Source organism: Lissotriton helveticus, chromosome 7 (assembly GCF_964261635.1).
Source record: "Lissotriton helveticus chromosome 7, aLisHel1.1, whole genome shotgun sequence".
In the NCBI taxonomy this organism is placed as follows: domain Eukaryota; kingdom Metazoa; phylum Chordata; class Amphibia; order Caudata; family Salamandridae; genus Lissotriton; species Lissotriton helveticus.
In genome coordinates this window covers 1421964470-1421990019 of record NC_136068.1, presented here as the reverse complement: position 1 = coordinate 1421990019, position 25550 = coordinate 1421964470, and the positions used below count along the sequence as shown (strand labels likewise).

Sequence of the window (25550 nt, the reverse complement as noted above, 5' to 3'; positions counted from 1 at the left end):
TGAAGCGAACTGCATTATTGATTTGAATTTCACTTTGGATGTAACAACTAATGGACTGACCCAGTTCTTCTTGGATTTATTCATCAATGAAGCTGATATGAGAGTTTCTCCAAAAATGAGAAGATTTTTACCTTTACCATAATTTTCTTTGAAGCAAAGACTCTTGCTGAAATTACTTAAACAATTGCTGCTATTCAGATTTTTCTTTAGTTAAAAGGTCTGAATCTTGACTAACCATGGAGTCCGATTCTGGAATAACTTCCAAACGCAAACGTATATATATTGCGATTCTTTCTATCCTTGTTTTGATATTAGTTGCAATGCTGATTTTCCTACATTGGCCACATTATGTTTCTGTGAAAGATTCAAAGCTTACTATTTCTCTAAAAGGTACAAAGAGAAATGTTTCTGATTTAATCAACATGAATGATGACTTTTTGCATAATGGTTCTTTGAAAATAGACTTTAGCTCAAACGTTTATGCTATGTTACAAAACGAGTACACTAATACTATGGATGTCGGTGAGAGCTATGTGTGTATGCAAATACCTTCATCGGTTGCTGAGGGTGTGACTTACAACCACTTATCGCTGACTTATGGAATCTCTTGCAGTGTGCTAGCTAGTTTATTTTATGGTACTGATCAACTGATGTTTTATTGCTCAAGTCAAGATCGGATCTAATTCTGAAATTGCTGTGCTTAGACATTTAAATCTGCATCCTGAAGTTTCAACCATTGAATCTATGGTGTACATATTTAGACCGACACAATCTTTTGACATGGCTTATGCACTTAATAACCTGGCATGCAAACTAAAAAGAATGGAAAATAATTTTATAGATTCAGTAGAAAGTAGATGAAATCATGAGAAAAATAATGTTAGTGTTTGCCTGAATTGACTAATTTGGAAGTTGCCACAAGAAGAAAACAAATTTATAGAGGGAATTATTTCATTAGCTTTAGATTGGCAATGCAGGGGTAAACCTTGTATATATCGTTAGAAACCCCAAATGGCAGTGCTGTTTTTTTAGGAGTTAGTGAATGTGAGCATACATTTGAAATGCATGACATCTGGGGGAAATATTTGGAAGGTGTAGATCCTATTATCCCTGCAATGTATTATGTCTGTGGTAAGATTGCCTATTATAAGTTACTGAAAAATTGGTATTGAAGATGTAATATGGGAATCGTTTTTCCTAAAATTGATCATGTTAAGTTAAAAGGAAAATTAATAAATTGCAACGAGACAACAAAGAGAAGTAAAAATGAAATAGGAGGTGATATATTTGGAGTTCTGATAACTTCAGTAGGAAAAGCCTTACATTCTTAAAAAATTAGAAAGCTGTCTACTATTGTTGATAAACTTACCACCAGTACAACTACAGGTTTTACGGTTGTGAATGGGGAGATGATATTGATATGATCAATGGTGATTCAAAATCGGCTTGCCCTTCATGTCTTTCTCGCGAAGGAGGGCAGAGTTTGCAGGTTATTGAAAGTTCAACATTGCTGTGACTGTATACCTGACAGGAGTAAAGACCTGGAAGGTTATTTACAAATATTTATGATTTAAACAAAGACCTAAAAAATGGTGCCTGGGAAACCATTACTAAGGGATTATCGCCTGCTACCAATTGGTTGGGAAACTTAGGAAATGGATTAGTGATTTCTATTTTAAGAGCCCTAGTGGTGATCTTGTTGTGCATACTCCTGATTATATTATCAATCACTTTTATGGGCTATTGACCGCAATAAAGTATTTAATGATGATGATTATCAATCAAATTTTGCAAATACCAAAAAAGTAAGAATTGTGGAATGAAAAGAACAAGAGCTGATCTTGAATTGGAAAATGCAGAATGAAGTTTGTATGATGAAGTAAAAACTTTAGAGGAGAGTAGAAGAAAGAGTATAAAGACAACATAACCTAATCAGTGATATTATCTGATGTGATAGATAGTGTAATGGCTTGATTCGCCATCAAAGAGTGGCTTGATTCAGTGAGATTTTGAAAATCATTATACATTACTATTTATACACAGAGAACATGAAAAGTTGAAATTATACATTGCACACAATAGATAGTGATACTTGAAACAGTGACGAGTGTAGTAGAACCACCGTAAAAGTGTGCTTTAAAATGCGAGATGAAGAAAACATACGTAATATTAATAGATATAAAACAAAGTTGCACTAATGATACTTGTACTTATTAATAGAGTTTATGCTAAATAAGGTGGCCTAGTGTTTTGGTGCTTATTACTAATGTGCACCAGTTACAAAAGTTGGTGCACAAATGTGTAAACAATGAAGTATAAACTTGATATTTTACATAATGGTATTAGAGACATTGTAGATTAAGAAACCTTTACATAATATTAGAAATTAATTTTTTGGAAAAAATGCATTTATAAGAATAATGCGAAAATTTGAGGTGGTAGGATATTCCTTGTTAGTTATTTCCGTATAATAATATTTTGTGAAATGTACACATCTCTATGTGAATTGATTTAATCTCATTATAATTAAGTTAGAGTTAAAAAGCTTATTTCATTTAACTGTACGATGCTAACTTAAAGGCCTTCTTTTTGAGGTGCCTTTTCTCTGGTATTGACCTTTCCTCTGATGTAGTACAATGGGTCGTTTGTTGCAAAGAGTAATATAGCTTGCTTGTACTGTACGCTATGGTCCCGTGACATATTTCATTTATATTTCAAATGTTCACAGCTAAATGTTCTTGTGGGAACAGAATTTTAGCTATGATCATAAGCTGTAATTTTGTATTTCTTTTCTAGCAACGTTAGGCCTGTGTGGAATTGCAAAGTTTTGTTTTTTATGTCAAACACTGGATACCAGCTCGATGTTTCAATCATCTTAGGCGACATATAACTATGTGATGACTTTCGGTGGGGGTGTGATGCTACGCCACTAGGACTTTAATAAAGAATTTATAAAAGAAGAAACCCCAAAGGAGGGGCAAGGCACACATGCACTCAGATTGATGCAGCACAGATTGATGCAACGCACACCTATCTCACTCACAACGCATACAGCTCACAAATATTTTCTTTGCGATGCTTTTTGAAGCGCACTACATTGCATTTTACACTTGGATGCTATTCGAGTTTTGAACTTTGGCTAACTTTGGACTGCCTGGTCTATGTTCTATAGGAAAACAAGGGGGACCCTGAAGGTGGCTATGGACCAAGGGTATACGTTAATTGAAGAAAACAGAGGTCCAAAGCGGGCTCAAAATATTAAACAAGCGATGATATATAGACCATGTTAGGCTGATATATATTTAACCATGTCCAGCCGGACAGGGAGTTTATTTTAACAATAATCATGAAAAGGGACCTTTTTAAAGTAGTCATACAAGTTTAACCATCGTGTCATAATTTTTTTGTATGTGCTACCCTGGTAAACACTTCTAACACTGATTTAAAAAGTGTCCAGATTGCTCACTCTTCTTCTGCCTGAAAATCCTCCTCTCTTTCACTAAACTATCCCTATTCTTCCACTGTACTTCTGATCTGAGTACGGTACAGGATTGTGCCCTACGTTTATGAATTGTTGTTCTTGTATTGTTAAAAATTTCATGATTATTGTTAAAATAAACTCCCTGTCCGGCTGGACATGGTTAAATATATAGCAGCCTAACATGGTCTATATATCATCGCTTGTTTAATATTTTGAGTCCGCTTTGGACCTCTGGTCTATGTTCTAGTCAGCGACATATGGACTAAACCTCTATGCCAAATTTTCTTATTTCGTATTCTAATTATGCTAATGGACTCGCCCTCAATGGACTCTAATAGGAATCCTTTCCCTTAGAAGTTGTGCTGTTAATCTACGAACTATCCTTCTATTTGGTTGTTGGATTCTGTGGCTATTGTTGATTTGAATGCCTATTTAAATGCTTGGTACTGTTATTGAAACTGTTATATTTGTAACTGAGCTTCTTAAGCAATTGCTGATTATGATGAATTTGGCATCTCTAATACAATAACCAGTGTATTCAACAATTTTTGTACCCTGTTATTGAGTCTTGTTGATTTGTTGTTTTTTCATGATTAATGGTTTAAATGTATTGTAGGAAGAATCAGCAAGCCTTGACAGTTGCTATTCTATATATTTACAGTATGCTCTTGAGAGTGGTGTATCTAAATTTGATTTCTAACTTGTGAGTTGGCTGTCAATTAAAGGTCCTCATCGGACAGCTACACAATGAGTTTAGTCATCCTAATTCCCACCCCTCGTATCAGTGGAGAAAGATTCATCAGAAGATCATTGCCACTGTGCAGTAGCGGCCCATTCTGGTAAAACCAGTGGGGCCGCGTTGGGCGGAGGGATTTCAACAGATGACGAGGGCAAGTTATTTATTTCATTTTTCCTCGTCGTCGTCTGTCGAAATCCCCCCCAACCCAGCCCCACCACTCTTACCTGCATGGGCCACTGCTGTCTCTGTGGTGAATGAATTTGAATTGATAGTTCAATCATAAAGGGCCCAGTACGGTTAGAGAAGTGATGTGAGTATAGATTAGGTAAGGAGACAATATAATATAAATGTTGTACATTCGCTTCCGCTGGATTAAATCTGCAACCCTTTAACACTTTTCAACCTCACGATAGCTCTGCGGTCCAAGGTGCAAGCTTGTAACATCTGTGCGACCTCAGGAATAGTGATGATGTCAGAGGCAACACTTGTTCATTTTTTACGAGCTGTATAATAAACATATTTGAGGTAAACTATATTAGCGCCTTGAGACCCTCCGGGTGAGTAGTGCGCTATATAAATGTCTGTGATTGATTGATTGAAAGTATATATATGTGTGTGTGTATCTGATGGACAATTTCATTTGACTAGAGCTAAAAGTTGTTATGTCTTTACTGAGCAATTATCAACGCCATTCTGTCCTCCACACATTGATATATTTTCCACACTTGCACTTTAACCCACAGTCTGGTGCCTAATATTAGACTTCCACAACAAATGAAAACCCATTTACAAAGGTTACTACAAAATCTGCACAAGGGGTTCAACTCAGTACCAAACACTTTGCAAATGTTCAGCTGTGAATTGCTGTACTCAACACTAAAGGTCAGAATTGTGCTCAGGCGGACTAAATATCTCAAAATACTGGACTTTCATGTTGCAGGAAATGAAACCTCTACATATTTTAATGTCAGTATGTAAAATCTGACTCTTTCTTTGCCATGAAAATTATTTGTTACCTTCCTCACACAAATATGTTTATATCGTAGACTGTTTTGAAACCAACAGCATGTAATGTAAACTACTCTTTGATTCTGAAAAGAGGTGCTTATAGAGACCCTATAATGTAAACATGAAAACCCAATGTAATCGACATTCCCCAGGCCCATTCACAAAATGGTTTTTTGTGATGTGTAGCGTTTTTCTAGCTGACCCTTGCTCACTGGTGCAATTATTCGTACCTAAAACAATGTCTTACCCACAGCCAGGGCTTTAAGTGGGGGGGGATCTGTGGGGGTCTGAGCACCCCGAGTTTTTTTGGGAGGGCCTGGAAAGGGATCTCTAGGGGGCTCTATTTTTGGGCCTCAAAGATCAAAGGTAGGGTGACCAGATGTCCCGGTTTTTGTTGGTGTTTTCGGGTGAGCATGCGCGCGCACTGCTTATGGCGTGACGTCAATGTAGCAGGAAGGGAAATCCTTTGAAGAGAGACACTTTCTCTCGGGATTTCCCTTCTCTTTGAACATGCAGCGCCACCTACTTCATCGTGCCAGCCATCGGCACAACAACAGCTGGTTAGACCCGGCACGACCCTGCTTTTACGGCCTGCAGCAAGATTTCTTCAGCAACCAGTGTGACCCTGCTCTGCTTTAAATCAAGCGAGGGACGAGTGTCTACAACAGAATCCAGCAGCAGTGAAAAGGAAACTTACCTTTGTGACGCCTCCCCAGCCCTACCAGCGCTGTCGGGACCCTGCCTCTGCATCAGAGCTGCCGCAGCCAGGATCCTTCTGAAGCTACACAAGACTTGCCCTCCCAGCCTGCAAGCCCACAACGTCAGTATTTTAATGGCTGTTTTTGTAATCCCCTTCCCCGCAGCTCTCTCATTCCGCTGCAAAGCGCCATTCATCTTTTTCAAAACACACTCACTGCCAATGCTGACTTGTTCTGTTTATTGATTTATATATGCGGTGGTAAAGCACCCTCATAGAAAGCACTGCGTATGGGTAGAAAAGATTGAATAGCCCCCCCGAAGGGAAATCAAGGCAAATATTGAGCGCCACTGGTTCCCCAGAATTCGAAAATATTGTTACAATATTACGAGTTAGACCACGCCCATACTCTGATAGGCCACACCCCTTTAATACGTTTGCCACGCCCCTTTTAGAGCGCCCCCAGTTTCCCCCCCCCCTAAAGCACTGCCCTCAGCACAGCAAAGTTGCTGGATTTCGATACACTCTGCTCCTCCTCATCCATGTCGTAACTGTGTTGCACTGCTAAGTGACATGTGCATGTCACTCAGCAATGACAAGATTCGTAAACAAACCACGCTCGTTACAGAGCTAATCCAAGCCTCAATGGCCTGGAGGAGTCTGATAAATAGTCCTGAATGCGCTAAAATATATTACAAATCTGGTATAAACTCTACAGGAGTAATCAAGACCTTGTCTTTAAAAGTTTACAGGTGTAGCTTGGTGACCTCATTCGAGCCACGTCCTATATTGCCCTGTTCGGGTGCACGCACTTCTGACCAGAAAAGGACAAGCACTCCAGCAGCTTCCGTCATTGTTCACTCAGGGCGTTCCCTCTGTCTGAGTCATTCTTTGCTCCGATATGAGTGACTTTCGACTGCCTTGTCAAATAACATCTCACGTGCTCTCCGCTGACGACTCCCATAATAAAAGTACTTCCTCATTCGCTGTGGTCACCATGGAAATATTGCAATAGTTCACGGGAGCTGTCCCCCTGTGTCCATTACAGCTCCCACGTCATGTTTCTTCTGATCGATCATGTGCGCTTTCATCGCAGCATGAGAAGAGTCAAGCTCTCACTTCCCGAAGCTGCGCGTGCTGCTGCCGTGGCCGGTGACGCAGCAGTATATTTGTGATGGATCTAGGGGCAGGTATGCTTTTCAGTTTTTAAAGACAGGGGGCGAGGGGTGTGCTGGGTGGATTGCTTAAGGAGCGTCTTGATTTCTAAGATGTGAGCTTAGAGAAATGTTGCTGCGTTTGGGTGATGTTTCTTTAAAATAACTTTGGGGTGCCATTTCACAGTCTGATGACCCTCATGGCACAGCGATTATAATGACGATAGCACGTATGGAGTGTGCCCAACCAGCAGTTTCTTGGCTTGTTAAATATGTCGCTTAACATTTTTGGGCGTGGCATTGTTTATGAGAGATTGAAGAAGGATGTGCAGCCCCCTCAACTCCCCTGTTCTATCCCTATGAGATGGCTCTTCCAACGTCTACATCTTTCGCTTGTATAAAGTGAAGCAGAATGTGTTGAGGAAGGCATTGATTTGTTTGAAGCAGCGCCTGTCACCTCATACAGACATCCGGATCAATACCCTCTACTTCCGAACACAAGGATGTAGCATGCTCACAGAGAATGCTTATCAGCAGGAGCGCAAATGCCGAAGTCGGCAGCCGGATGAATTGTTTGAAGCTGATAACTACAGCTGAGCGGTGTTAATGTGTATTTCTTTGTGTATGGAGGACTTTTTGCGTGTGAATGGATCATTGTGAGGGTTAGTGGTTGAGAGGATGCATGGATGAACGAGTGGCTGAGTACTTACATAATTTTTAGGTGTGTGGGCACGAGTGAATGGTTAAGTAACTGAATGTATTGGTTAATGTTTGTGAATGCATGGATGGATGCTGCCAGGGTATACCAATCTTACAGTCTGTACCTCAGATATTAGTTATGATAATGTTATATGATAATGTCATATGGATGACAGGTACCAATATTATGGTGTGCAACCATTACAGCAGGGGATGGCTACCACCATGCCCACTATATACAGATAGATATAAAGAATTTCCCTGTTATGTCATTGCGAACATTTCATCAGGAGTGGGCACCATCCAAGACTGCATATACCACTTCAAGAATTAAAACCAGTAGAATCAATACACTGCAATGGATAGCATATTGGTAGGAATGTCAACAATATTTCAAGGTTTACCACAGTTATTCTTGTCAGTGGTTTCACTGAAATGAAACAGGTGTGTGTGTGTAAAGGGGGGGTGGGGTTCTAAAAAGGGGCATGACCAAGGAAGCATAAGTAGGAATCCTTTCCTAGATGTGTGATCTATGTAATTAAGGGTGAGATACAACATATCTGAGCACAACGCTTGTACTTGACACAATATGCCTTTTGACCAGTATCTGAGTGCCTCTATGAGTTTTCGGTTATTGGATACAGACAACTCACACAAAAATCAACACTTCCCTAAAACAAAATGGATTTATTGTAATAGCCATTGCTTGTTAACACCCGAAATGCATCGAGCTGAAAAAAATAATTGTGATGAAATATAATAACCCATGGGTTTTACAAAGAAGATTTGTGTATACACGAAGTAATTTAAAGAATAAATTAATTTGGAAGTTTTCATATTCAGTGCCCTAATTGGAGCTTGAAATACTAAAGCATGTTTTTCTGATGTGATTACTTTGGGCCAAAAGGGAATTCACGGAGCCCTAGAAAAGTTAATTTCATATCATAACATTTGATTTGATTTTGAATTCAGCCGTTCTGTATATAGAAACCATTAATCAAGAAACCAGCCTTCTTGAGGCTCCTGTGGAAAAAATGTGTTTTCGGTTCAAGCCTTTACAGTGCCATATGTCAAGCTTAGGTACAGGTCCAAAGCCAGTAGGGCTCCCGGTTTTATGGTATTCATTTTTTTAACTTTCCCCGTATATTTGTATGTGTGTTTGCTAATTCAATCTATCTTTATCTATATTTTGTGAAAAAACGGCATAGTGTAATTTTCAACATGCTATGATGCTACTGTTGCCAGGGATGTGTGAATTTCACTTATTTTTCATCGTAAATATGTGAACATTACTTGAAATTAAACATATTCGCAAAATGCAAACCAACACTTGGGTTATATGTTAGTACCACATTTTGTGCTAAAAAAATGTCACACACACCGCAAACAGTAGCCACTTGGCTACTGGTCATTCACGATGTTCTTGTGTGCCTGAAACCATTCAATCAATCAATCAATCATGCCATTTGTATAGCGCACTACTCACCCGGGAGGGTCTCAAGGCGCTTGGGGGGAGGGGTATGCTACTGCTCGAACAGCCAGGTCTTGAGTTGTTTCCTGAAGGCGAGATGGTCCTGGGTCAGCGAAGGTGGATGGGGAGGGAGTTCCAAGTCTTGGCAGCCAGGTAAGAGAAGGATCTTCCTCCGGCGGTGGCTCTTCGGATGCGTGGTACGGCTGCGAGGGCGAGGCTGGTGGACCGTAGCTGGCGGGTGGGCGTGTAGAAGGTCAGGCGGTCGTTGAGGTACTTGGGGCCCAGGTCGTGGAGAGACTTGTGTGCGTGGGTGAGGAGCCGGAACGTGATCCTCTTGTCGACGGGGAGCCAGTGCAGGTTCCTCAGGTGGCTGGAGATGTGGCTGCGTCGGGGGACATCCAGGATGAGTCGGGCGGAGGCGTTCTGGATGCGCTGGAGTCTTTTCTGTAGCTTGGCTGTGGTTCCGGCGTAGAGGGCGTTTCCGTAGTCCAGTTGGCTGGTGACGAGTGCCTGGGTGACAGTCTTCCTGGTCTCGGTCGGGATCCAGCGGAAGATCTTGCGAAGCATACGCAGGGTGTTGAAGCACGATGAGGAGACGGCGTTGACTTGTCTGGTCATCGAGAAGGAGGGGTCCAGGATGAAGCCCAGGTTGCGTGCGTGGTCGGTTGGCTTGGGTGCGGTGCCCAGGGCTGGGGGCCACCAGGAGTCGTCCCAGGCGGAGGGCGAAGATCCCAGGATGAGGACTTCCGTCTTGTCCGAGTTCAGTTTCAGGCGGCTGTCCTTCATCCACTCGGCGACGTCTTTCATCCCTTCGTGTAGGCAGGTTCTGGCGGTGTCGGGGTCTCTGGTGAGGGAGAGGATCAGCTGGGTGTCGTCGGCGTAAGAGATGATGTTGAGGTTGTGCTGGCGTGCGATGGCTGCAAGAGGTTTCATGTAGATGTTGAAGAGGGTGGGGCTGAGTGAAGATCCTTGCGGGACGCCGCAGATGACTTCGGTGGCCTCGGAGCGAAACGGGGGGAGGCGGACTCCTTGTGTTCTTCCGGCGAGGAACGATATGATCCACTCCAGTGCCTTCTCTTGGATACCGATGTTGCTGAGGCGCTGGACTAGGGTGCGGTGGCAGACCGTGTCGAACGCAGCGGAGAGGTCCAGGAGGATGAGGGCCACTGTTTCCCCCTTGTCGAGCAGGGTCCGGATGTCGTCGGTGGCTGCGAGGAGGGCGGTCTCGGTGATGTGGTTGGCTCTGAAGCCGGACTGCGAGGTGTCAAGGGATCCGTTCGTCTCGAGGAAGGCGGTCAGCTGTCTGTTGACGATCTTCTCGATGACTTTAGCAGGAAAAGGGAGGAGCGAGATGGGGCGAAGTTTTTGAGATCGGTGGGGTCCGCTGTAGGTTTCTTCAGGAGGGCGCTGATCTCGGCGTGCTTCCAGCTCTCCGGGAAGGTGGCGGTGTTGAAGGAGGCGTTGATGATGTTCCGGAGTTGGGGTGCGATGGTGGAGTCGGCCTTGTTGAAGAAATGTTCGCCACGAACAGCATCTAATTACGTAACATGCCGTAATTGCATAATTTTGGATATTTAGCTTAACAAGCATACCATGGAATGACGTGAGATTACGCAGATATATCGGAAATTGTGTCTGGGCCTAATTGTTACTAACTATTGCACACGTGTCATGTGCTGTTTACAGGATGTTTAGTATTTTCTCAAATTAATTGGCTGTTAATGTGCAAATGTGGTAAGACTTTCATACTTGGGTCTTGCATAAGAACAGTTTTAGCTGTGCCACTGCTCATGTAATGAAATTTTTTAAAAAATGCATAGAGGCAGGTTTTGGGTCACCCTTCCTTCAGCGATTGCTTTGTTGGAAGTGTCAGTCACTTTTTGGATCAGCCAACCCTACAGCCATAGGATGTTGAAAGTGCCATTCATCATGACCGATGATAAGGGTGTACCCTCAGCAGGGTCAAACTGGAACAGGAAATAGGCCCAGGCACCAAAATATAGCCCCCCCCCAATTAGCAAATCCAATAGCTCAAAAAATCGCTACATTTGCAAATCTGGGTACTCTTGAACTTACACATTCATGCTGTAGAGGTGTTTTGAAGGTGTGGAAGACTGCATGTGTGCCTGCTGTAAGTAATGTTTGTGGTAATATCAGGGAAATCATCATTAAAAACCGTCCCACCAGCTGTAAATTTGGCCAATAAACAACCCACACACTGCCCTATCAGGCCAATTCTTCGGGCACTGCCAGATTTCACTACCAGTCTCATCCTGAAGTTGAGAGGCAAAGGAGCCCACCTCTGGCCTCATCACCTTTCCTCCATGGAGTTAAAGTATGAGGCAAGTGAGGGTAGTGATACCAGAGACACCAAAATTGTCCCACGCATGGGCAGTCAACTTACTCAACTTCCGCCTACCTTGCGCCATGGCCACCACCAGAGGCGCAACTAGAGTCAAATTTCGGGGGGGGGGCTAAGAAAAAATTTCGGAAGGGGGGGCTGAATCTTTAGGCAATCGGCAGAGTCGAGCTGCAGGGGCTCTTAGAAGGGGTGAAACAACAACAAAGCCCCATTAACAAGCACAAGGTCTTTTAAAGACCTGTGAAGTGCTCGGGTGCGGCTGTGAGCGGGCCCGGGAAGCTGCCACACACGACGGGGGGGGGCTGAAGCCCTTTGAGGCCAATGGGTGTTGCGCGCCTGGCCACCACACACAGGGGGTGATGTAAGCAGTGTCTGAAACTGTGAGAAGAGTTCAGCAAGCAGCGGAGAGTGACTGAGCTTTGTAAGGCACATAGCCTGCATTGCAAGGAGGTAGGAGCTCCTGAAGCCCCCGGAGATGCTCAATATACTCTGCCTGTAGGGGGAGCCAGGGTGATAAGAAGAGTATCTGGGATGTTCTGGAGTGCCAACAGCCAACCAGGATACACTCTTGTCACACTCTGCATGACGACCTACAGATGCCCCGAGCTAGCAACCCTGGGGGCGGCCCAGTCTGTGGATGTTCTTTAATTGAGGCACTGATTCATCATACCTGGTCGGTCTAAAAATGGAGACAGCAGCATGCAGTAACCAGCCTGGACTGCCACTGGCTAGCGCTGCTGCTGTTTGTGCTGCTTTTAGTGGGGAACCAGACATGCAGGGCCTCTGAGGATAAGAGGCGGGCAGCTGCACTTTCGCAGCTAGGGTGTAGTTGCTTGGCATGGATGAAGTAATGGAGAGCTACCACAAGCAGAGGCAGGGAGATGTTCTGAGTCAAAGAAGGGCACAGAGGCAAGGCGAGAATGGTTGTGGGAACTGCTTCAGCAGCTGGCAGAACTATATCATCTGTATCAAGAACCCGTAAATGCCGAAACCACTTTTATTGCAGCCCCAAGGGACATACTGATCTTCTACTAGTGGGTGAGGAGCATGCTTGAAATAACCACACTGCTCTGTGGCTCTGGTGGAACTGTCACGTCTTCAAACCCACAGAATGCTTCTGCATAGAGTTGACACCTCTTCAACTGCCTTTACCTTATGACCTCTTTGTACCGAATTCAGTGTCTCTGTTCCACCCCAATTTACCAGCTGCTGTGTCCGCTCACCAGCAACTCCATGCAGATAGACATTGACCGTGAGACAGAAGGGTAGGAACACCCTGTTGCCAGAAAAACAACATACAGTCCATGTAGCACCGCAGGAATGTGCAATGTTTAATGTGTATTGTTAAGAAGAATAGACAGTCCCCAGTTCGAACTAGTGTTTGATGTGGTTTTCTGACTAACTGTTAAAATATAAGTACAATAAAGACACTGATATACAACTTCCAATTTAAATCAGTGCCTACTTCCAAATGATGCATTGAGTTCGTATGGTATCATTACACACGGGTCAGACTTCAACACTGTAATGCCAGTGCAGTGACCTTGACCATCGAAGCACTTCTGTAACCTATTTTGGAGTCATAAAACTACAGCCTTAAAGTATCTGAAGAAAATAGGTTAAACGTGCGAATTGTAGAGGTTTATAGAAGATAAGATTGTTTCTGAACGTTTGCAGGCAGAACAATCAGACTTATTACTTACAAAAGGCGTTTCCACCTGTTGAAGATATTCATAATGTCCCCTCAAAGTGGAAGCCCACGGAGCTGCCGAACGTGCACTGGGCATTGATGATTAAAATTGAATGCTACTACTCTACAGCTTGCTGTCCAGAGCATTACATTCTCCTGGGGTGTACTCTCCTGGGATGTATTCATTCATCTATTCATTCATCCTTCCACTCATTTTGTTTTACTCATTCTTGCATTCCCTAATCACCAGTTAGCACCACCGCAGATAAAAACAAAGTAACACATTAATTAATTAAGAAGGACTTTCCATTAGAAAAAAAACAGGCGTGTCGGCACAGTGGTGCATGTTTTGATGTGGGGGCATCACCCATTGTTAGTGCATTTAGGTTGTGGATATTTTTATAGTCCCCTCATCAACCTTCTCAAATAAACTTAAGATGTGTGTATGTGGGTAATCTGTAAAGTAACTTTTTTCGCCTGTTTTTTTTGCCACATGCTATTTGGTAATCATAGTTGTCGTATGAGGTATGCTCCTCTCTAAGGAAGGGTGTGTCGGATCTAAAAAATATTTTGCAGCTATTACAGATATCTTAGTGCTTGTATTTATGAAGCAATTTCATGAGTTTATTCTTTTTTCTATTAATGCAGGAGTCCAATTGAAAGAAGAAATTTCACATTATCAATATTAACTCTCCAAACACTTCCACGACTGTAAACAATCATGTTCCATAGGTAAGAATATTGTAATTTTGATCTGTACAGTTGATAAAAGAAATGTAATATTTTTAAAGAATTTACAAGATTAACATGCAGATTCATCAAGCGAAATTCGCTCGCAAAAGGGCCAGATTCTGAGAATCCCTTTGCGAGTGCACCAATGATTCCTGAAAGTTCAGAGAGTTCAGACCAAATTGACACAGATGATGAGCAAACAGCTGTAAGGTGATCAAAAAGAGCAATGGTACCAAGTCAAATGTACGTGTCTCCTGAATGGACTTACCTGGCTGCTAATGATTGGAAACAGGAATTTTACACGTTTTGTCCTAACAATACGTGTCCACTTGAAACTTTCTGAAGCGAACTGCATTATTGATTTGAATTTCACTTTGGATGTAACAACTAATGGACTGACCCAGTTCTTCTTGGATTTATTCATCAATGAAGCTGATATGAGAGTTTCTCCAAAAATGAGAAGATTTTTACCTTTACCATAATTTTCTTTGAAGCAAAGACTCTTGCTGAAATTACTTAAACAATTGCTGCTATTCAGATTTTTCTTTAGTTAAAAGGTCTGAATCTTGACTAACCATGGAGTCCGATTCTGGAATAACTTCCAAACGCAAACGTATATATATTGCGATTCTTTCTATCCTTGTTTTGATATTAGTTGCAATGCTGATTTTCCTACATTGGCCACATTATGTTTCTGTGAAAGATTCAAAGCTTACTATTTCTCTAAAAGGTACAAAGAGAAATGTTTCTGATTTAATCAACATGAATGATGACTTTTTGCATAATGGTTCTTTGAAAATAGACTTTAGCTCAAACGTTTATGCTATGTTACAAAACGAGTACACTAATACTATGGATGTCGGTGAGAGCTATGTGTGTATGCAAATACCTTCATCGGTTGCTGAGGGTGTGACTTACAACCACTTATCGCTGACTTATGGAATCTCTTGCAGTGTGCTAGCTAGTTTATTTTATGGTACTGATCAACTGATGTTTTATTGCTCAAGTCAAGATCGGATCTAATTCTGAAATTGCTGTGCTTAGACATTTAAATCTGCATCCTGAAGTTTCAACCATTGAATCTATGGTGTACATATTTAGACCGACACAATCTTTTGACATGGCTTATGCACTTAATAACCTGGCATGCAAACTAAAAAGAATGGAAAATAATTTTATAGATTCAGTAGAAAGTAGATGAAATCATGAGAAAAATAATGTTAGTGTTTGCCTGAATTGACTAATTTGGAAGTTGCCACAAGAAGAAAACAAATTTATAGAGGGAATTATTTCATTAGCTTTAGATTGGCAATGCAGGGGTAAACCTTGTATATATCGTTAGAAACCCCAAATGGCAGTGCTGTTTTTTTAGGAGTTAGTGAATGTGAGCATACATTTGAAATGCATGACATCTGGGGGAAATATTTGGAAGGTGTAGATCCTATTATCCCTGCAATGTATTATGTCTGTGGTAAGATTGCCTATTATAAGTTACTGAAAAATTGGTATTGAAGATGTAATATGGGAATCGTTTTTCCTAAAATTGATCATGTTAAGTTAAAAGGAAAATTAATAAATTGCAACGAGACAACAAAGAGAAGTAAAAATGAAATAGGAGGTGATATATTTGGAGTTCTGATAACTTCAGTAGGAAAAGCCTTACATTCTTAAAAAATTAGAAAGCTGTCTACTATTGTTGATAAACTTACCACCAGTACAACTACAGGTTTTACGGTTGTGAATGGGGAGATGATATTGATATGATCAATGGTGATTCAAAATCGGCTTGCCCTTCATGTCTTTCTCGCGAAGGAGGGCAGAGTTTGCAGGTTATTGAAAGTTCAACATTGCTGTGACTGTATACCTGACAGGAGTAAAGACCTGGAAGGTTATTTACAAATATTTATGATTTAAACAAAGACCTAAAAAATGGTGCCTGGGAAACCATTACTAAGGGATTATCGCCTGCTACCAATTGGTTGGGAAACTTAGGAAATGGATTAGTGATTTCTATTTTAAGAGCCCTAGTGGTGATCTTGTTGTGCATACTCCTGATTATATTATCAATCACTTTTATGGGCTATTGACCGCAATAAAGTATTTAATGATGATGATTATCAATCAAATTTTGCAAATACCAAAAAAGTAAGAATTGTGGAATGAAAAGAACAAGAGCTGATCTTGAATTGGAAAATGCAGAATGAAGTTTGTATGATGAAGTAAAAACTTTAGAGGAGAGTAGAAGAAAGAGTATAAAGACAACATAACCTAATCAGTGATATTATCTGATGTGATAGATAGTGTAATGGCTTGATTCGCCATCAAAGAGTGGCTTGATTCAGTGAGATTTTGAAAATCATAATACATTACTATTTATACACAGAGAACATGAAAAGTTGAAATTATACATTGCACACAATAGATAGTGATACTTGAAACAGTGACGAGTGTAGTAGAACCACCGTAAAAGTGTGCTTTAAAATGCGAGATGAAGAAAACATACGTAATATTAATAGATATAAAACAAAGTTGCACTAATGATACTTGTACTTATTAATAGAGTTTATGCTAAATAAGGTGGCCTAGTGTTTTGGTGCTTATTACTAATGTGCACCAGTTACAAAAGTTGGTGCACAAATGTGTAAACAATGAAGTATAAACTTGATATTTTACATAATGGTATTAGAGACATTGTAGATTAAGAAACCTTTACATAATATTAGAAATTAATTTTTAGGAAAAAATGCATTTATAAGAATAATGCGAAAATTTGAGGTGGTAGGATATTCCTTGTTAGTTATTTCCGTATAATAATATTTTGTGAAATGTACACATCTCTATGTGAATTGATTTAATCTCATTATAATTAAGTTAGAGTTAAAAAGCTTATTTCATTTAACTGTACGATGCTAACTTAAAGGCCTTCTTTTTGAGGTGCCTTTTCTCTGGTATTGACCTTTCCTCTGATGTAGTACAATGGGTCGTTTGTTGCAAAGAGTAATATAGCTTGCTTGTACTGTACGCTATGGTCCCGTGACATATTTCATTTATATTTCAAATGTTCACAGCTAAATGTTCTTGTGGGAACAGAATTTTAGCTATGATCATAAGCTGTAATTTTGTATTTCTTTTCTAGCAACGTTAGCCCTGTGTGGAATTGCAAAGTTTTGTTTTTTATGTCAAACACTGGATACCAGCTCGATGTTTCAATCATCTTAGGCGACATATAACTATGTGATGACTTTCGGTGGGGGTGTGATGCTACGCCACTAGGACTTTAATAAAGAATTTATAAAAGAAGAAACCCCAAAGGAGGGGCAAGGCACACATGCACTCAGATTGATGCAGCACAGATTGATGCAACGCACACCTATCTCACTCACAACGCATACAGCTCACAAATATTTTCTTTGCGATGCTTTTTGAAGCGCACTACATTGCATTTTACACTTGGATGCTATTCGAGTTTTGAACTTTGGCTAACTTTGGACTGCCTGGTCTATGTTCTATAGGAAAACAAGGGGGACCCTGAAGGTGGCTATGGACCAAGGGTATACGTTAATTGAAGAAAACAGAGGTCCAAAGCGGGCTCAAAATATTAAACAAGCGATGATATATAGACCATGTTAGGCTGATATATATTTAACCATGTCCAGCCGGACAGGGAGTTTATTTTAACAATAATCATGAAAAGGGACCTTTTTAAAGTAGTCATACAAGTTTAACCATCGTGTCATAATTTTTTTGTATGTGCTACCCTGGTAAACACTTCTAACACTGATTTAAAAAGTGTCCAGATTGCTCACTCTTCTTCTGCCTGAAAATCCTCCTCTCTTTCACTAAACTATCCCTATTCTTCCACTGTACTTCTGATTCTGAGTACGGTACAGGATTGTGCCCTACGTTTATGAATTGTTGTTCTTGTATTGTTAAAAATTTCATGATTATTGTTAAAATAAACTCCCTGTCCGGCTGGACATGGTTAAATATATAGCAGCCTAACATGGTCTATATATCATCGCTTGTTTAATATTTTGAGTCCGCTTTGGACCTCTGGTCTATGTTCTAGTCAGCGACATATGGACTAAACCTCTATGCCAAATTTTCTTATTTCGTATTCTAATTATGCTAATGGACTCGCCCTCAATGGACTCTAATAGGAATCCTTTCCCTTAGAAGTTGTGCTGTTAATCTACGAACTATCCTTCTATTTGGTTGTTGGATTCTGTGGCTATTGTTGATTTGAATGCCTATTTAAATGCTTGGTACTGTTATTGAAACTGTTATATTTGTAACTGAGCTTCTTAAGCAATTGCTGATTATGATGAATTTGGCATCTCTAATACAATAACCAGTGTATTCAACAATTTTTGTACCCTGTTATTGAGTCTTGTTGATTTGTTGTTTTTTCATGATTAATGGTTTAAATGTATTGTAGGAAGAATCAGCAAGCCTTGACAGTTGCTATTCTATATATTTACAGTATGCTCTTGAGAGTGGTGTATCTAAATTTGATTTCTAACTTGTGAGTTGGCTGTCAATTAAAGGTCCTCATCGGACAGCTACACAATGAGTTTAGTCATCCTAATTCCCACCCCTCGTATCAGTGGAGAAAGATTCATCAGAAGATCATTGCCACTGTGCAGTAGCGGCCCATTCTGGTAAAACCAGTGGGGCCGCGTTGGGCGGAGGGATTTCAACAGATGACGAGGGCAAGTTATTTATTTCATTTTTCCTCGTCGTCGTCTGTCGAAATCCCCCCCAACCCAGCCCCACCACTCTTACCTGCATGGGCCACTGCTGTCTCTGTGGTGAATGAATTTGAATTGATAGTTCAATCATAAAGGGCCCAGTACGGTTAGAGAAGTGATGTGAGTATAGATTAGGTAAGGAGACAATATAATATAAATGTTGTACATTTGCTTCCGCTGGATTAAATCTGCAACCCTTTAACACTTTTCAACCTCACGATAGCTCTGCGGTCCAAGGTGCAAGCTTGTAACATCTGTGCGACCTCAGGAATAGTGATGATGTCAGAGGCAACACTTGTTCATTTTTTACGAGCTGTATAATAAACATATTTGAGGTAAGCTATATTAGCGCCTTGAGACCCTCCGGGTGAGTAGTGCGCTATATAAATGTCTGTGATTGATTGATTGAAAGTATATATATGTGTGTGTGTATCTGATGGACAATTTCATTTGACTAGAGCTAAAAGTTGTTATGTCTTTACTGAGCAATTATCAACGCCATTCTGTCCTCCACACATTGATATATTTTCCACACTTGCACTTTAACCCACAGTCTGGTGCCTAATATTAGACTTCCACAACAAATGAAAACCCATTTACAAAGGTTACTACAAAATCTGCACAAGGGGTTCAACTCAGTACCAAACACTTTGCAAATGTTCAGCTGTGAATTGCTGTACTCAACACTAAAGGTCAGAATTGTGCTCAGGCGGACTAAATATCTCAAAATACTGGACTTTCATGTTGCAGGAAATGAAACCTCTACATATTTTAATGTCAGTATGTAAAATCTGACTCTTTCTTTGCCATGAAAATTATTTGTTACCTTCCTCACACAAATATGTTTATATCGTAGACTGTTTTGAAACCAACAGCATGTAATGTAAACTACTCTTTGATTCTGAAAAGAGGTGCTTATAGAGACCCTATAATGTAAACATGAAAACCCAATGTAATCGACATTCCCCAGGCCCATTCACAAAATGGTTTTTTGTGATGTGTAGCGTTTTTCTAGCTGACCCTTGCTCACTGGTGCAATTATTCGTACCTAAAACAATGTCTTACCCACAGCCAGGGCTTTAAGTGGGGGGGGATCTGTGGGGGTCTGAGCACCCCGAGTTTTTTTGGGAGGGCCTGGAAAGGGATCTCTAGGGGGCTCTATTTTTGGGCCTCAAAGATCAAAGGTAGGGTGACCAGATGTCCCGGTTTTTGTTGGTGTTTTCGGGTGAGCATGCGCGCGCACTGCTTATGGCGTGACGTCAATGTAGCAGGAAGGGAAATCCTTTGAAGAGAGACACTTTCTCTCGGGATTTCCCTTCTCTTTGAACATGCAGCGCCACCTACTTCATCGTGCCAGCCATCGGCACAACAACAGCTGGTTAGACCCGGCACGACCCTGCTTTTACGGCCTGCAGCAAGATTTCTTCAGCAACCAGTGTGACCCTGCTCTGCTTTAAATCAAGCGAGGGACGAGTGTCTACAACAGAATCCAGCAGCAGTGAAAAGGAAACTTACCTTTGTGACGCCTCCCCAGCCCTACCAGCGCTGTCGGGACCCTGCCTCTGCATCAGAGCTGCCGCAGCCAGGATCCTTCTGAAGCTACACAAGACTTGCCCTCCCAGCCTGCAAGCCCACAACGTCAGTATTTTAATGGCTGTTTTTGTAATCCCCTTCCCCGCAGCTCTCTCATTCCGCTGCAAAGCGCCATTCATCTTTTTCAAAACACACTCACTGCCAATGCTGACTTGTTCTGTTTATTGATTTATATATGCGGTGGTAAAGCACCCTCATAGAAAGCACTGCGTATGGGTAGAAAAGATTGAATAGCCCCCCCGAAGGGAAATCAAGGCAAATATTGAGCGCCACTGGTTCCCCAGAATTCGAAAATATTGTTACAATATTACGAGTTAGACCACGCCCATACTCTGATAGGCCACACCCCTTTAATACGTTTGCCACGCCCCTTTTAGAGCGCCCCCAGTTCCCCCCCCCCTAAAGCACTGCCCTCAGCACAGCAAAGTTGCTGGATTTCGATACACTCTGCTCCTCCTCATCCATGTCGTAACTGTGTTGCACTGCTAAGTGACATGTGCATGTCACTCAGCAATGACAAGATTCGTAAACAAACCACGCTCGTTACAGAGCTAATCCAAGCCTCAATGGCCTGGAGGAGTCTGATAAATAGTCCTGAATGCGCTAAAATATATTACAAATCTGGTATAAACTCTACAGGAGTAATCAAGACCTTGTCTTTAAAAGTTTACAGGTGTAGCTTGGTGACCTCATTCGAGCCACGTCCTATATTGCCCTGTTCGGGTGCACGCACTTCTGACCAGAAAAGGACAAGCACTCCAGCAGCTTCCGTCATTGTTCACTCAGGGCGTTCCCTCTGTCTGAGTCATTCTTTGCTCCGATATGAGTGACTTTCGACTGCCTTGTCAAATAACATCTCACGTGCTCTCCGCTGACGACTCCCATAATAAAAGTACTTCCTCATTCGCTGTGGTCACCATGGAAATATTGCAATAGTTCACGGGAGCTGTCCCCCTGTGTCCATTACAGCTCCCACGTCATGTTTCTTCTGATCGATCATGTGCGCTTTCATCGCAGCATGAGAAGAGTCAAGCTCTCACTTCCCGAAGCTGCGCGTGCTGCTGCCGTGGCCGGTGACGCAGCAGTATATTTGTGATGGATCTAGGGGCAGGTATGCTTTTCAGTTTTTAAAGACAGGGGGCGAGGGGTGTGCTGGGTGGATTGCTTAAGGAGCGTCTTGATTTCTAAGATGTGAGCTTAGAGAAATGTTGCTGCGTTTGGGTGATGTTTCTTTAAAATAACTTTGGGGTGCCATTTCACAGTCTGATGACCCTCATGGCACAGCGATTATAATGACGATAGCACGTATGGAGTGTGCCCAACCAGCAGTTTCTTGGCTTGTTAAATATGTCGCTTAACATTTTTGGGCGTGGCATTGTTTATGAGAGATTGAAGAAGGATGTGCAGCCCCCTCAACTCCCCTGTTCTATCCCTATGAGATGGCTCTTCCAACGTCTACATCTTTCGCTTGTATAAAGTGAAGCAGAATGTGTGGAGGAAGGCATTGATTTGTTTGAAGCAGCGCCTGTCACCTCATACAGACATCCGGATCAATACCCTCAACTTCCGAACACAAGGATGTAGCATGCTCACAGAGAATGCTTATCAGCAGGAGCGCAAATGCCGAAGTCGGCAGCCGGATGAATTGTTTGAAGCTGATAACTACAGCTGAGCGGTGTTAATGTGTATTTCTTTGTGTATGGAGGACTTTTTGCGTGTGAATGGATCATTGTGAGGGTTAGTGGTTGAGAGGATGCATGGATGAACGAGTGGCTGAGTACTTACATAATTTTTAGGTGTGTGGGCACGAGTGAATGGTTAAGTAACTGAATGTATTGGTTAATGTTTGTGAATGCATGGATGGATGCTGCCAGGGTATACCAATCTTACAGTCTGTACCTCAGATATTAGTTATGATAATGTTATATGATAATGTCATATGGATGACAGGTACCAATATTATGGTGTGCAACCATTACAGCAGGGGATGGCTACCACCATGCCCACTATATACAGATAGATATAAAGAATTTCCCTGTTATGTCATTGCGAACATTTCATCAGGAGTGGGCACCATCCAAGACTGCATATACCACTTCAAGAATTAAAACCAGTAGAATCAATACACTGCAATGGATAGCATATTGGTAGGAATGTCAACAATATTTCAAGGTTTACCACAGTTATTCTTGTCAGTGGTTTCACTGAAATGAAACAGGTGTGTGTGTGTAAAGGGGGGGTGGGGTTCTAAAAAGGGGCATGACCAAGGAAGCATAAGTAGGAATCCTTTCCTAGATGTGTGATCTATGTAATTAAGGGTGAGATACAACATATCTGAGCACAACGCTTGTACTTGACACAATATGCCTTTTGACCAGTATCTGAGTGCCTCTATGAGTTTTCGGTTATTGGATACAGACAACTCACACAAAAATCAACACTTCCCTAAAACAAAATGGATTTATTGTAATAGCCATTGCTTGTTAACACCCGAAATGCATCGAGCTGAAAAAAATAATTGTGATGAAATATAATAACCCATGGGTTTTACAAAGAAGATTTGTGTATACACGAAGTAATTTAAAGAATAAATTAATTTGGAAGTTTTCATATTCAGTGCCCTAATTGGAGCTTGAAATACTAAAGCATGTTTTTCTGATGTGATTACTTTGGGCCAAAAGGGAATTCACGGAGCCCTAGAAAAGTTAATTTCATATCATAACATTTGATTTGATTTTGAATTCAGCCGTTCTGTATATAGAAACCATTAATCAAGAAACCAGCCTTCTTGAGGCTCCTGTGGAAAAAATGTGTTTTCGGTTCAAGCCTTTACAGTGCCATATGTCAAGCTTAGGTACAGGTCCAAAGCCAGTAGGGCTCCCGGTTTTATGGTATTCATTTTTTTAACTTTCCCCGTATATTTGTATGTGTGTTTGCTAATTCAATCTATCTTTATCTATATTTTGTGAAAAAACGGCATAGTGTAATTTTCAACATGCTATGATGCTACTGTTGCCAGGGATGTGTGAATTTCACTTATTTTTCATCGTAAATATGTGAACATTACTTGAAATTAAACATATTCGCAAAATGCAAACCAACACTTGGGTTATATGTTAGTACCACATTTTGTGCTAAAAAAATGTCACACACACCGCAAACAGTAGCCACTTGGCTACTGGTCATTCACGATGTTCTTGTGTGCCTGAAACCATTCAATCAATCAATCAATCATGCCATTTGTATAGCGCACTACTCACCCGGGAGGGTCTCAAGGCGCTTGGGGGGAGGGGTATGCTACTGCTCGAACAGCCAGGTCTTGAGTTGTTTCCTGAAGGCGAGATGGTCCTGGGTCAGCGAAGGTGGATGGGGAGGGAGTTCCAAGTCTTGGCAGCCAGGTAAGAGAAGGATCTTCCTCCGGCGGTGGCTCTTCGGATGCGTGGTACGGCTGCGAGGGCGAGGCTGGTGGACCGTAGCTGGCGGGTGGGCGTGTAGAAGGTCAGGCGGTCGTTGAGGTACTTGGGGCCCAGGTCGTGGAGAGACTTGTGTGCGTGGGTGAGGAGCCGGAACGTGATCCTCTTGTCGACGGGGAGCCAGTGCAGGTTCCTCAGGTGGCTGGAGATGTGGCTGCGTCGGGGGACATCCAGGATGAGTCGGGCGGAGGCGTTCTGGATGCGCTGGAGTCTTTTCTGTAGCTTGGCTGTGGTTCCGGCGTAGAGGGCGTTTCCGTAGTCCAGTCGGCTGGTGACGAGTGCCTGGGTGACAGTCTTCCTGGTCTCGGTCGGGATCCAGCGGAAGATCTTGCGAAGCATACGCAGGGTGTTGAAGCACGATGAGGAGACGGCGTTGACTTGTCTGGTCATCGAGAAGGAGGGGTCCAGGATGAAGCCCAGGTTGCGTGCGTGGTCGGTTGGCTTGGGTGCGGTGCCCAGGGCTGGGGGCCACCAGGAGTCGTCCCAGGCGGAGGGCGAAGATCCCAGGATGAGGACTTCCGTCTTGTCCGAGTTCAGTTTCAGGCGGCTGTCCTTCATCCACTCGGCGACGTCTTTCATCCCTTCGTGTAGGCAGGTTCTGGCGGTGTCGGGGTCTCTGGTGAGGGAGAGGATCAGCTGGGTGTCGTCGGCGTAAGAGATGATGATGAGGTTGTGCTGGCGTGCGATGGCTGCAAGAGGTTTCATGTAGATGTTGAAGAGGGTGGGGCTGAGTGAAGATCCTTGCGGGACGCCGCAGATGACTTCGGTGGCCTCGGAGCGAAACGGGGGGAGGCGGACTCCTTGTGTTCTTCCGGCGAGGAACGATATGATCCACTCCAGTGCCTTCTCTTGGATACCGATGTTGCTGAGGCGCTGGACTAGGGTGCGGTGGCAGACCGTGTCGAACGCAGCGGAGAGGTCCAGGAGGATGAGGGCCACTGTTTCCCCCTTGTCGAGCAGGGTCCGGATGTCGTCGGTGGCTGCGATGAGGGCGGTCTCGGTGATGTGGTTGGCTCTGAAGCCGGACTGCGAGGTGTCAAGGGATCCGTTCGTCTCGAGGAAGGCGGTCAGCTGTCTGTTGACGATCTTCTCGATGACTTTAGCAGGAAAAGGGAGGAGCGAGATGGGGCGGAAGTTTTTGAGATCGGTGGGGTCCGCTGTAGGTTTCTTCAGGAGGGCGCTGATCTCGGCGTGCTTCCAGCTCTCCGGGAAGGTGGCGGTGTTGAAGGAGGCGTTGATGATGTTCCGGAGTTGGGGTGCGATGGTGGAGTCGGCCTTGTTGAAGAAATGTTCGCCACGAACAGCATCTAATTACGTAACATGCCGTAATTGCATAATTTTGGATATTTAGCTTAACAAGCATACCATGGAATGACGTGAGATTACGCAGATATATCGGAAATTGTGTCTGGGCCTAATTGTTACTAACTATTGCACACGTGTCATGTGCTGTTTACAGGATGTTTAGTATTTTCTCAAATTAATTGGCTGTTAATGTGCAAATGTGGTAAGACTTTCATACTTGGGTCTTGCATAAGAACAGTTTTAGCTGTGCCACTGCTCATGTAATGAAATTTTTTAAAAAATGCATAGAGGCAGGTTTTGGGTCACCCTTCCTTCAGCGATTGCTTTGTTGGAAGTGTCAGTCACTTTTTGGATCAGCCAACCCTACAGCCATAGGATGTTGAAAGTGCCATTCA

The 25550-nt window shown here is 42.4% G+C and overlaps 2 protein-coding genes across 14 annotated transcripts in view; one reads left to right on the top strand and one right to left on the bottom strand.

The window, feature by feature from the left end:
* The window catches only part of SCO1 (synthesis of cytochrome C oxidase 1), a 394561-nt gene that overhangs the window by 241546 nt on the left and 127465 nt on the right, over window positions 1-25550 (bottom strand). The gene's annotated exons all lie outside the window — the stretch shown is intronic.
* Window positions 1-25550, top strand: part of LOC144770321 (manganese-dependent ADP-ribose/CDP-alcohol diphosphatase-like) — a 124560-nt gene that overhangs the window by 76204 nt on the left and 22806 nt on the right. For 3 of the 6 annotated variants that reach the window (XM_078654745.1, XM_078654744.1, XM_078654742.1), the window contains one exon: window positions 13950-14033. In XM_078654745.1, coding sequence (XP_078510871.1) covers window positions 14023-14033 — 11 coding nt within the window. In that variant the 5' untranslated portion in view covers window positions 13950-14022. Of the gene's footprint in view, window positions 1-6843; window positions 7116-13949; window positions 14034-20816; window positions 21489-25550 lie in introns of those variants that run through there. The other 3 variants (XM_078654743.1, XM_078654741.1, XM_078654738.1) reach the window with 3 other exon arrangements.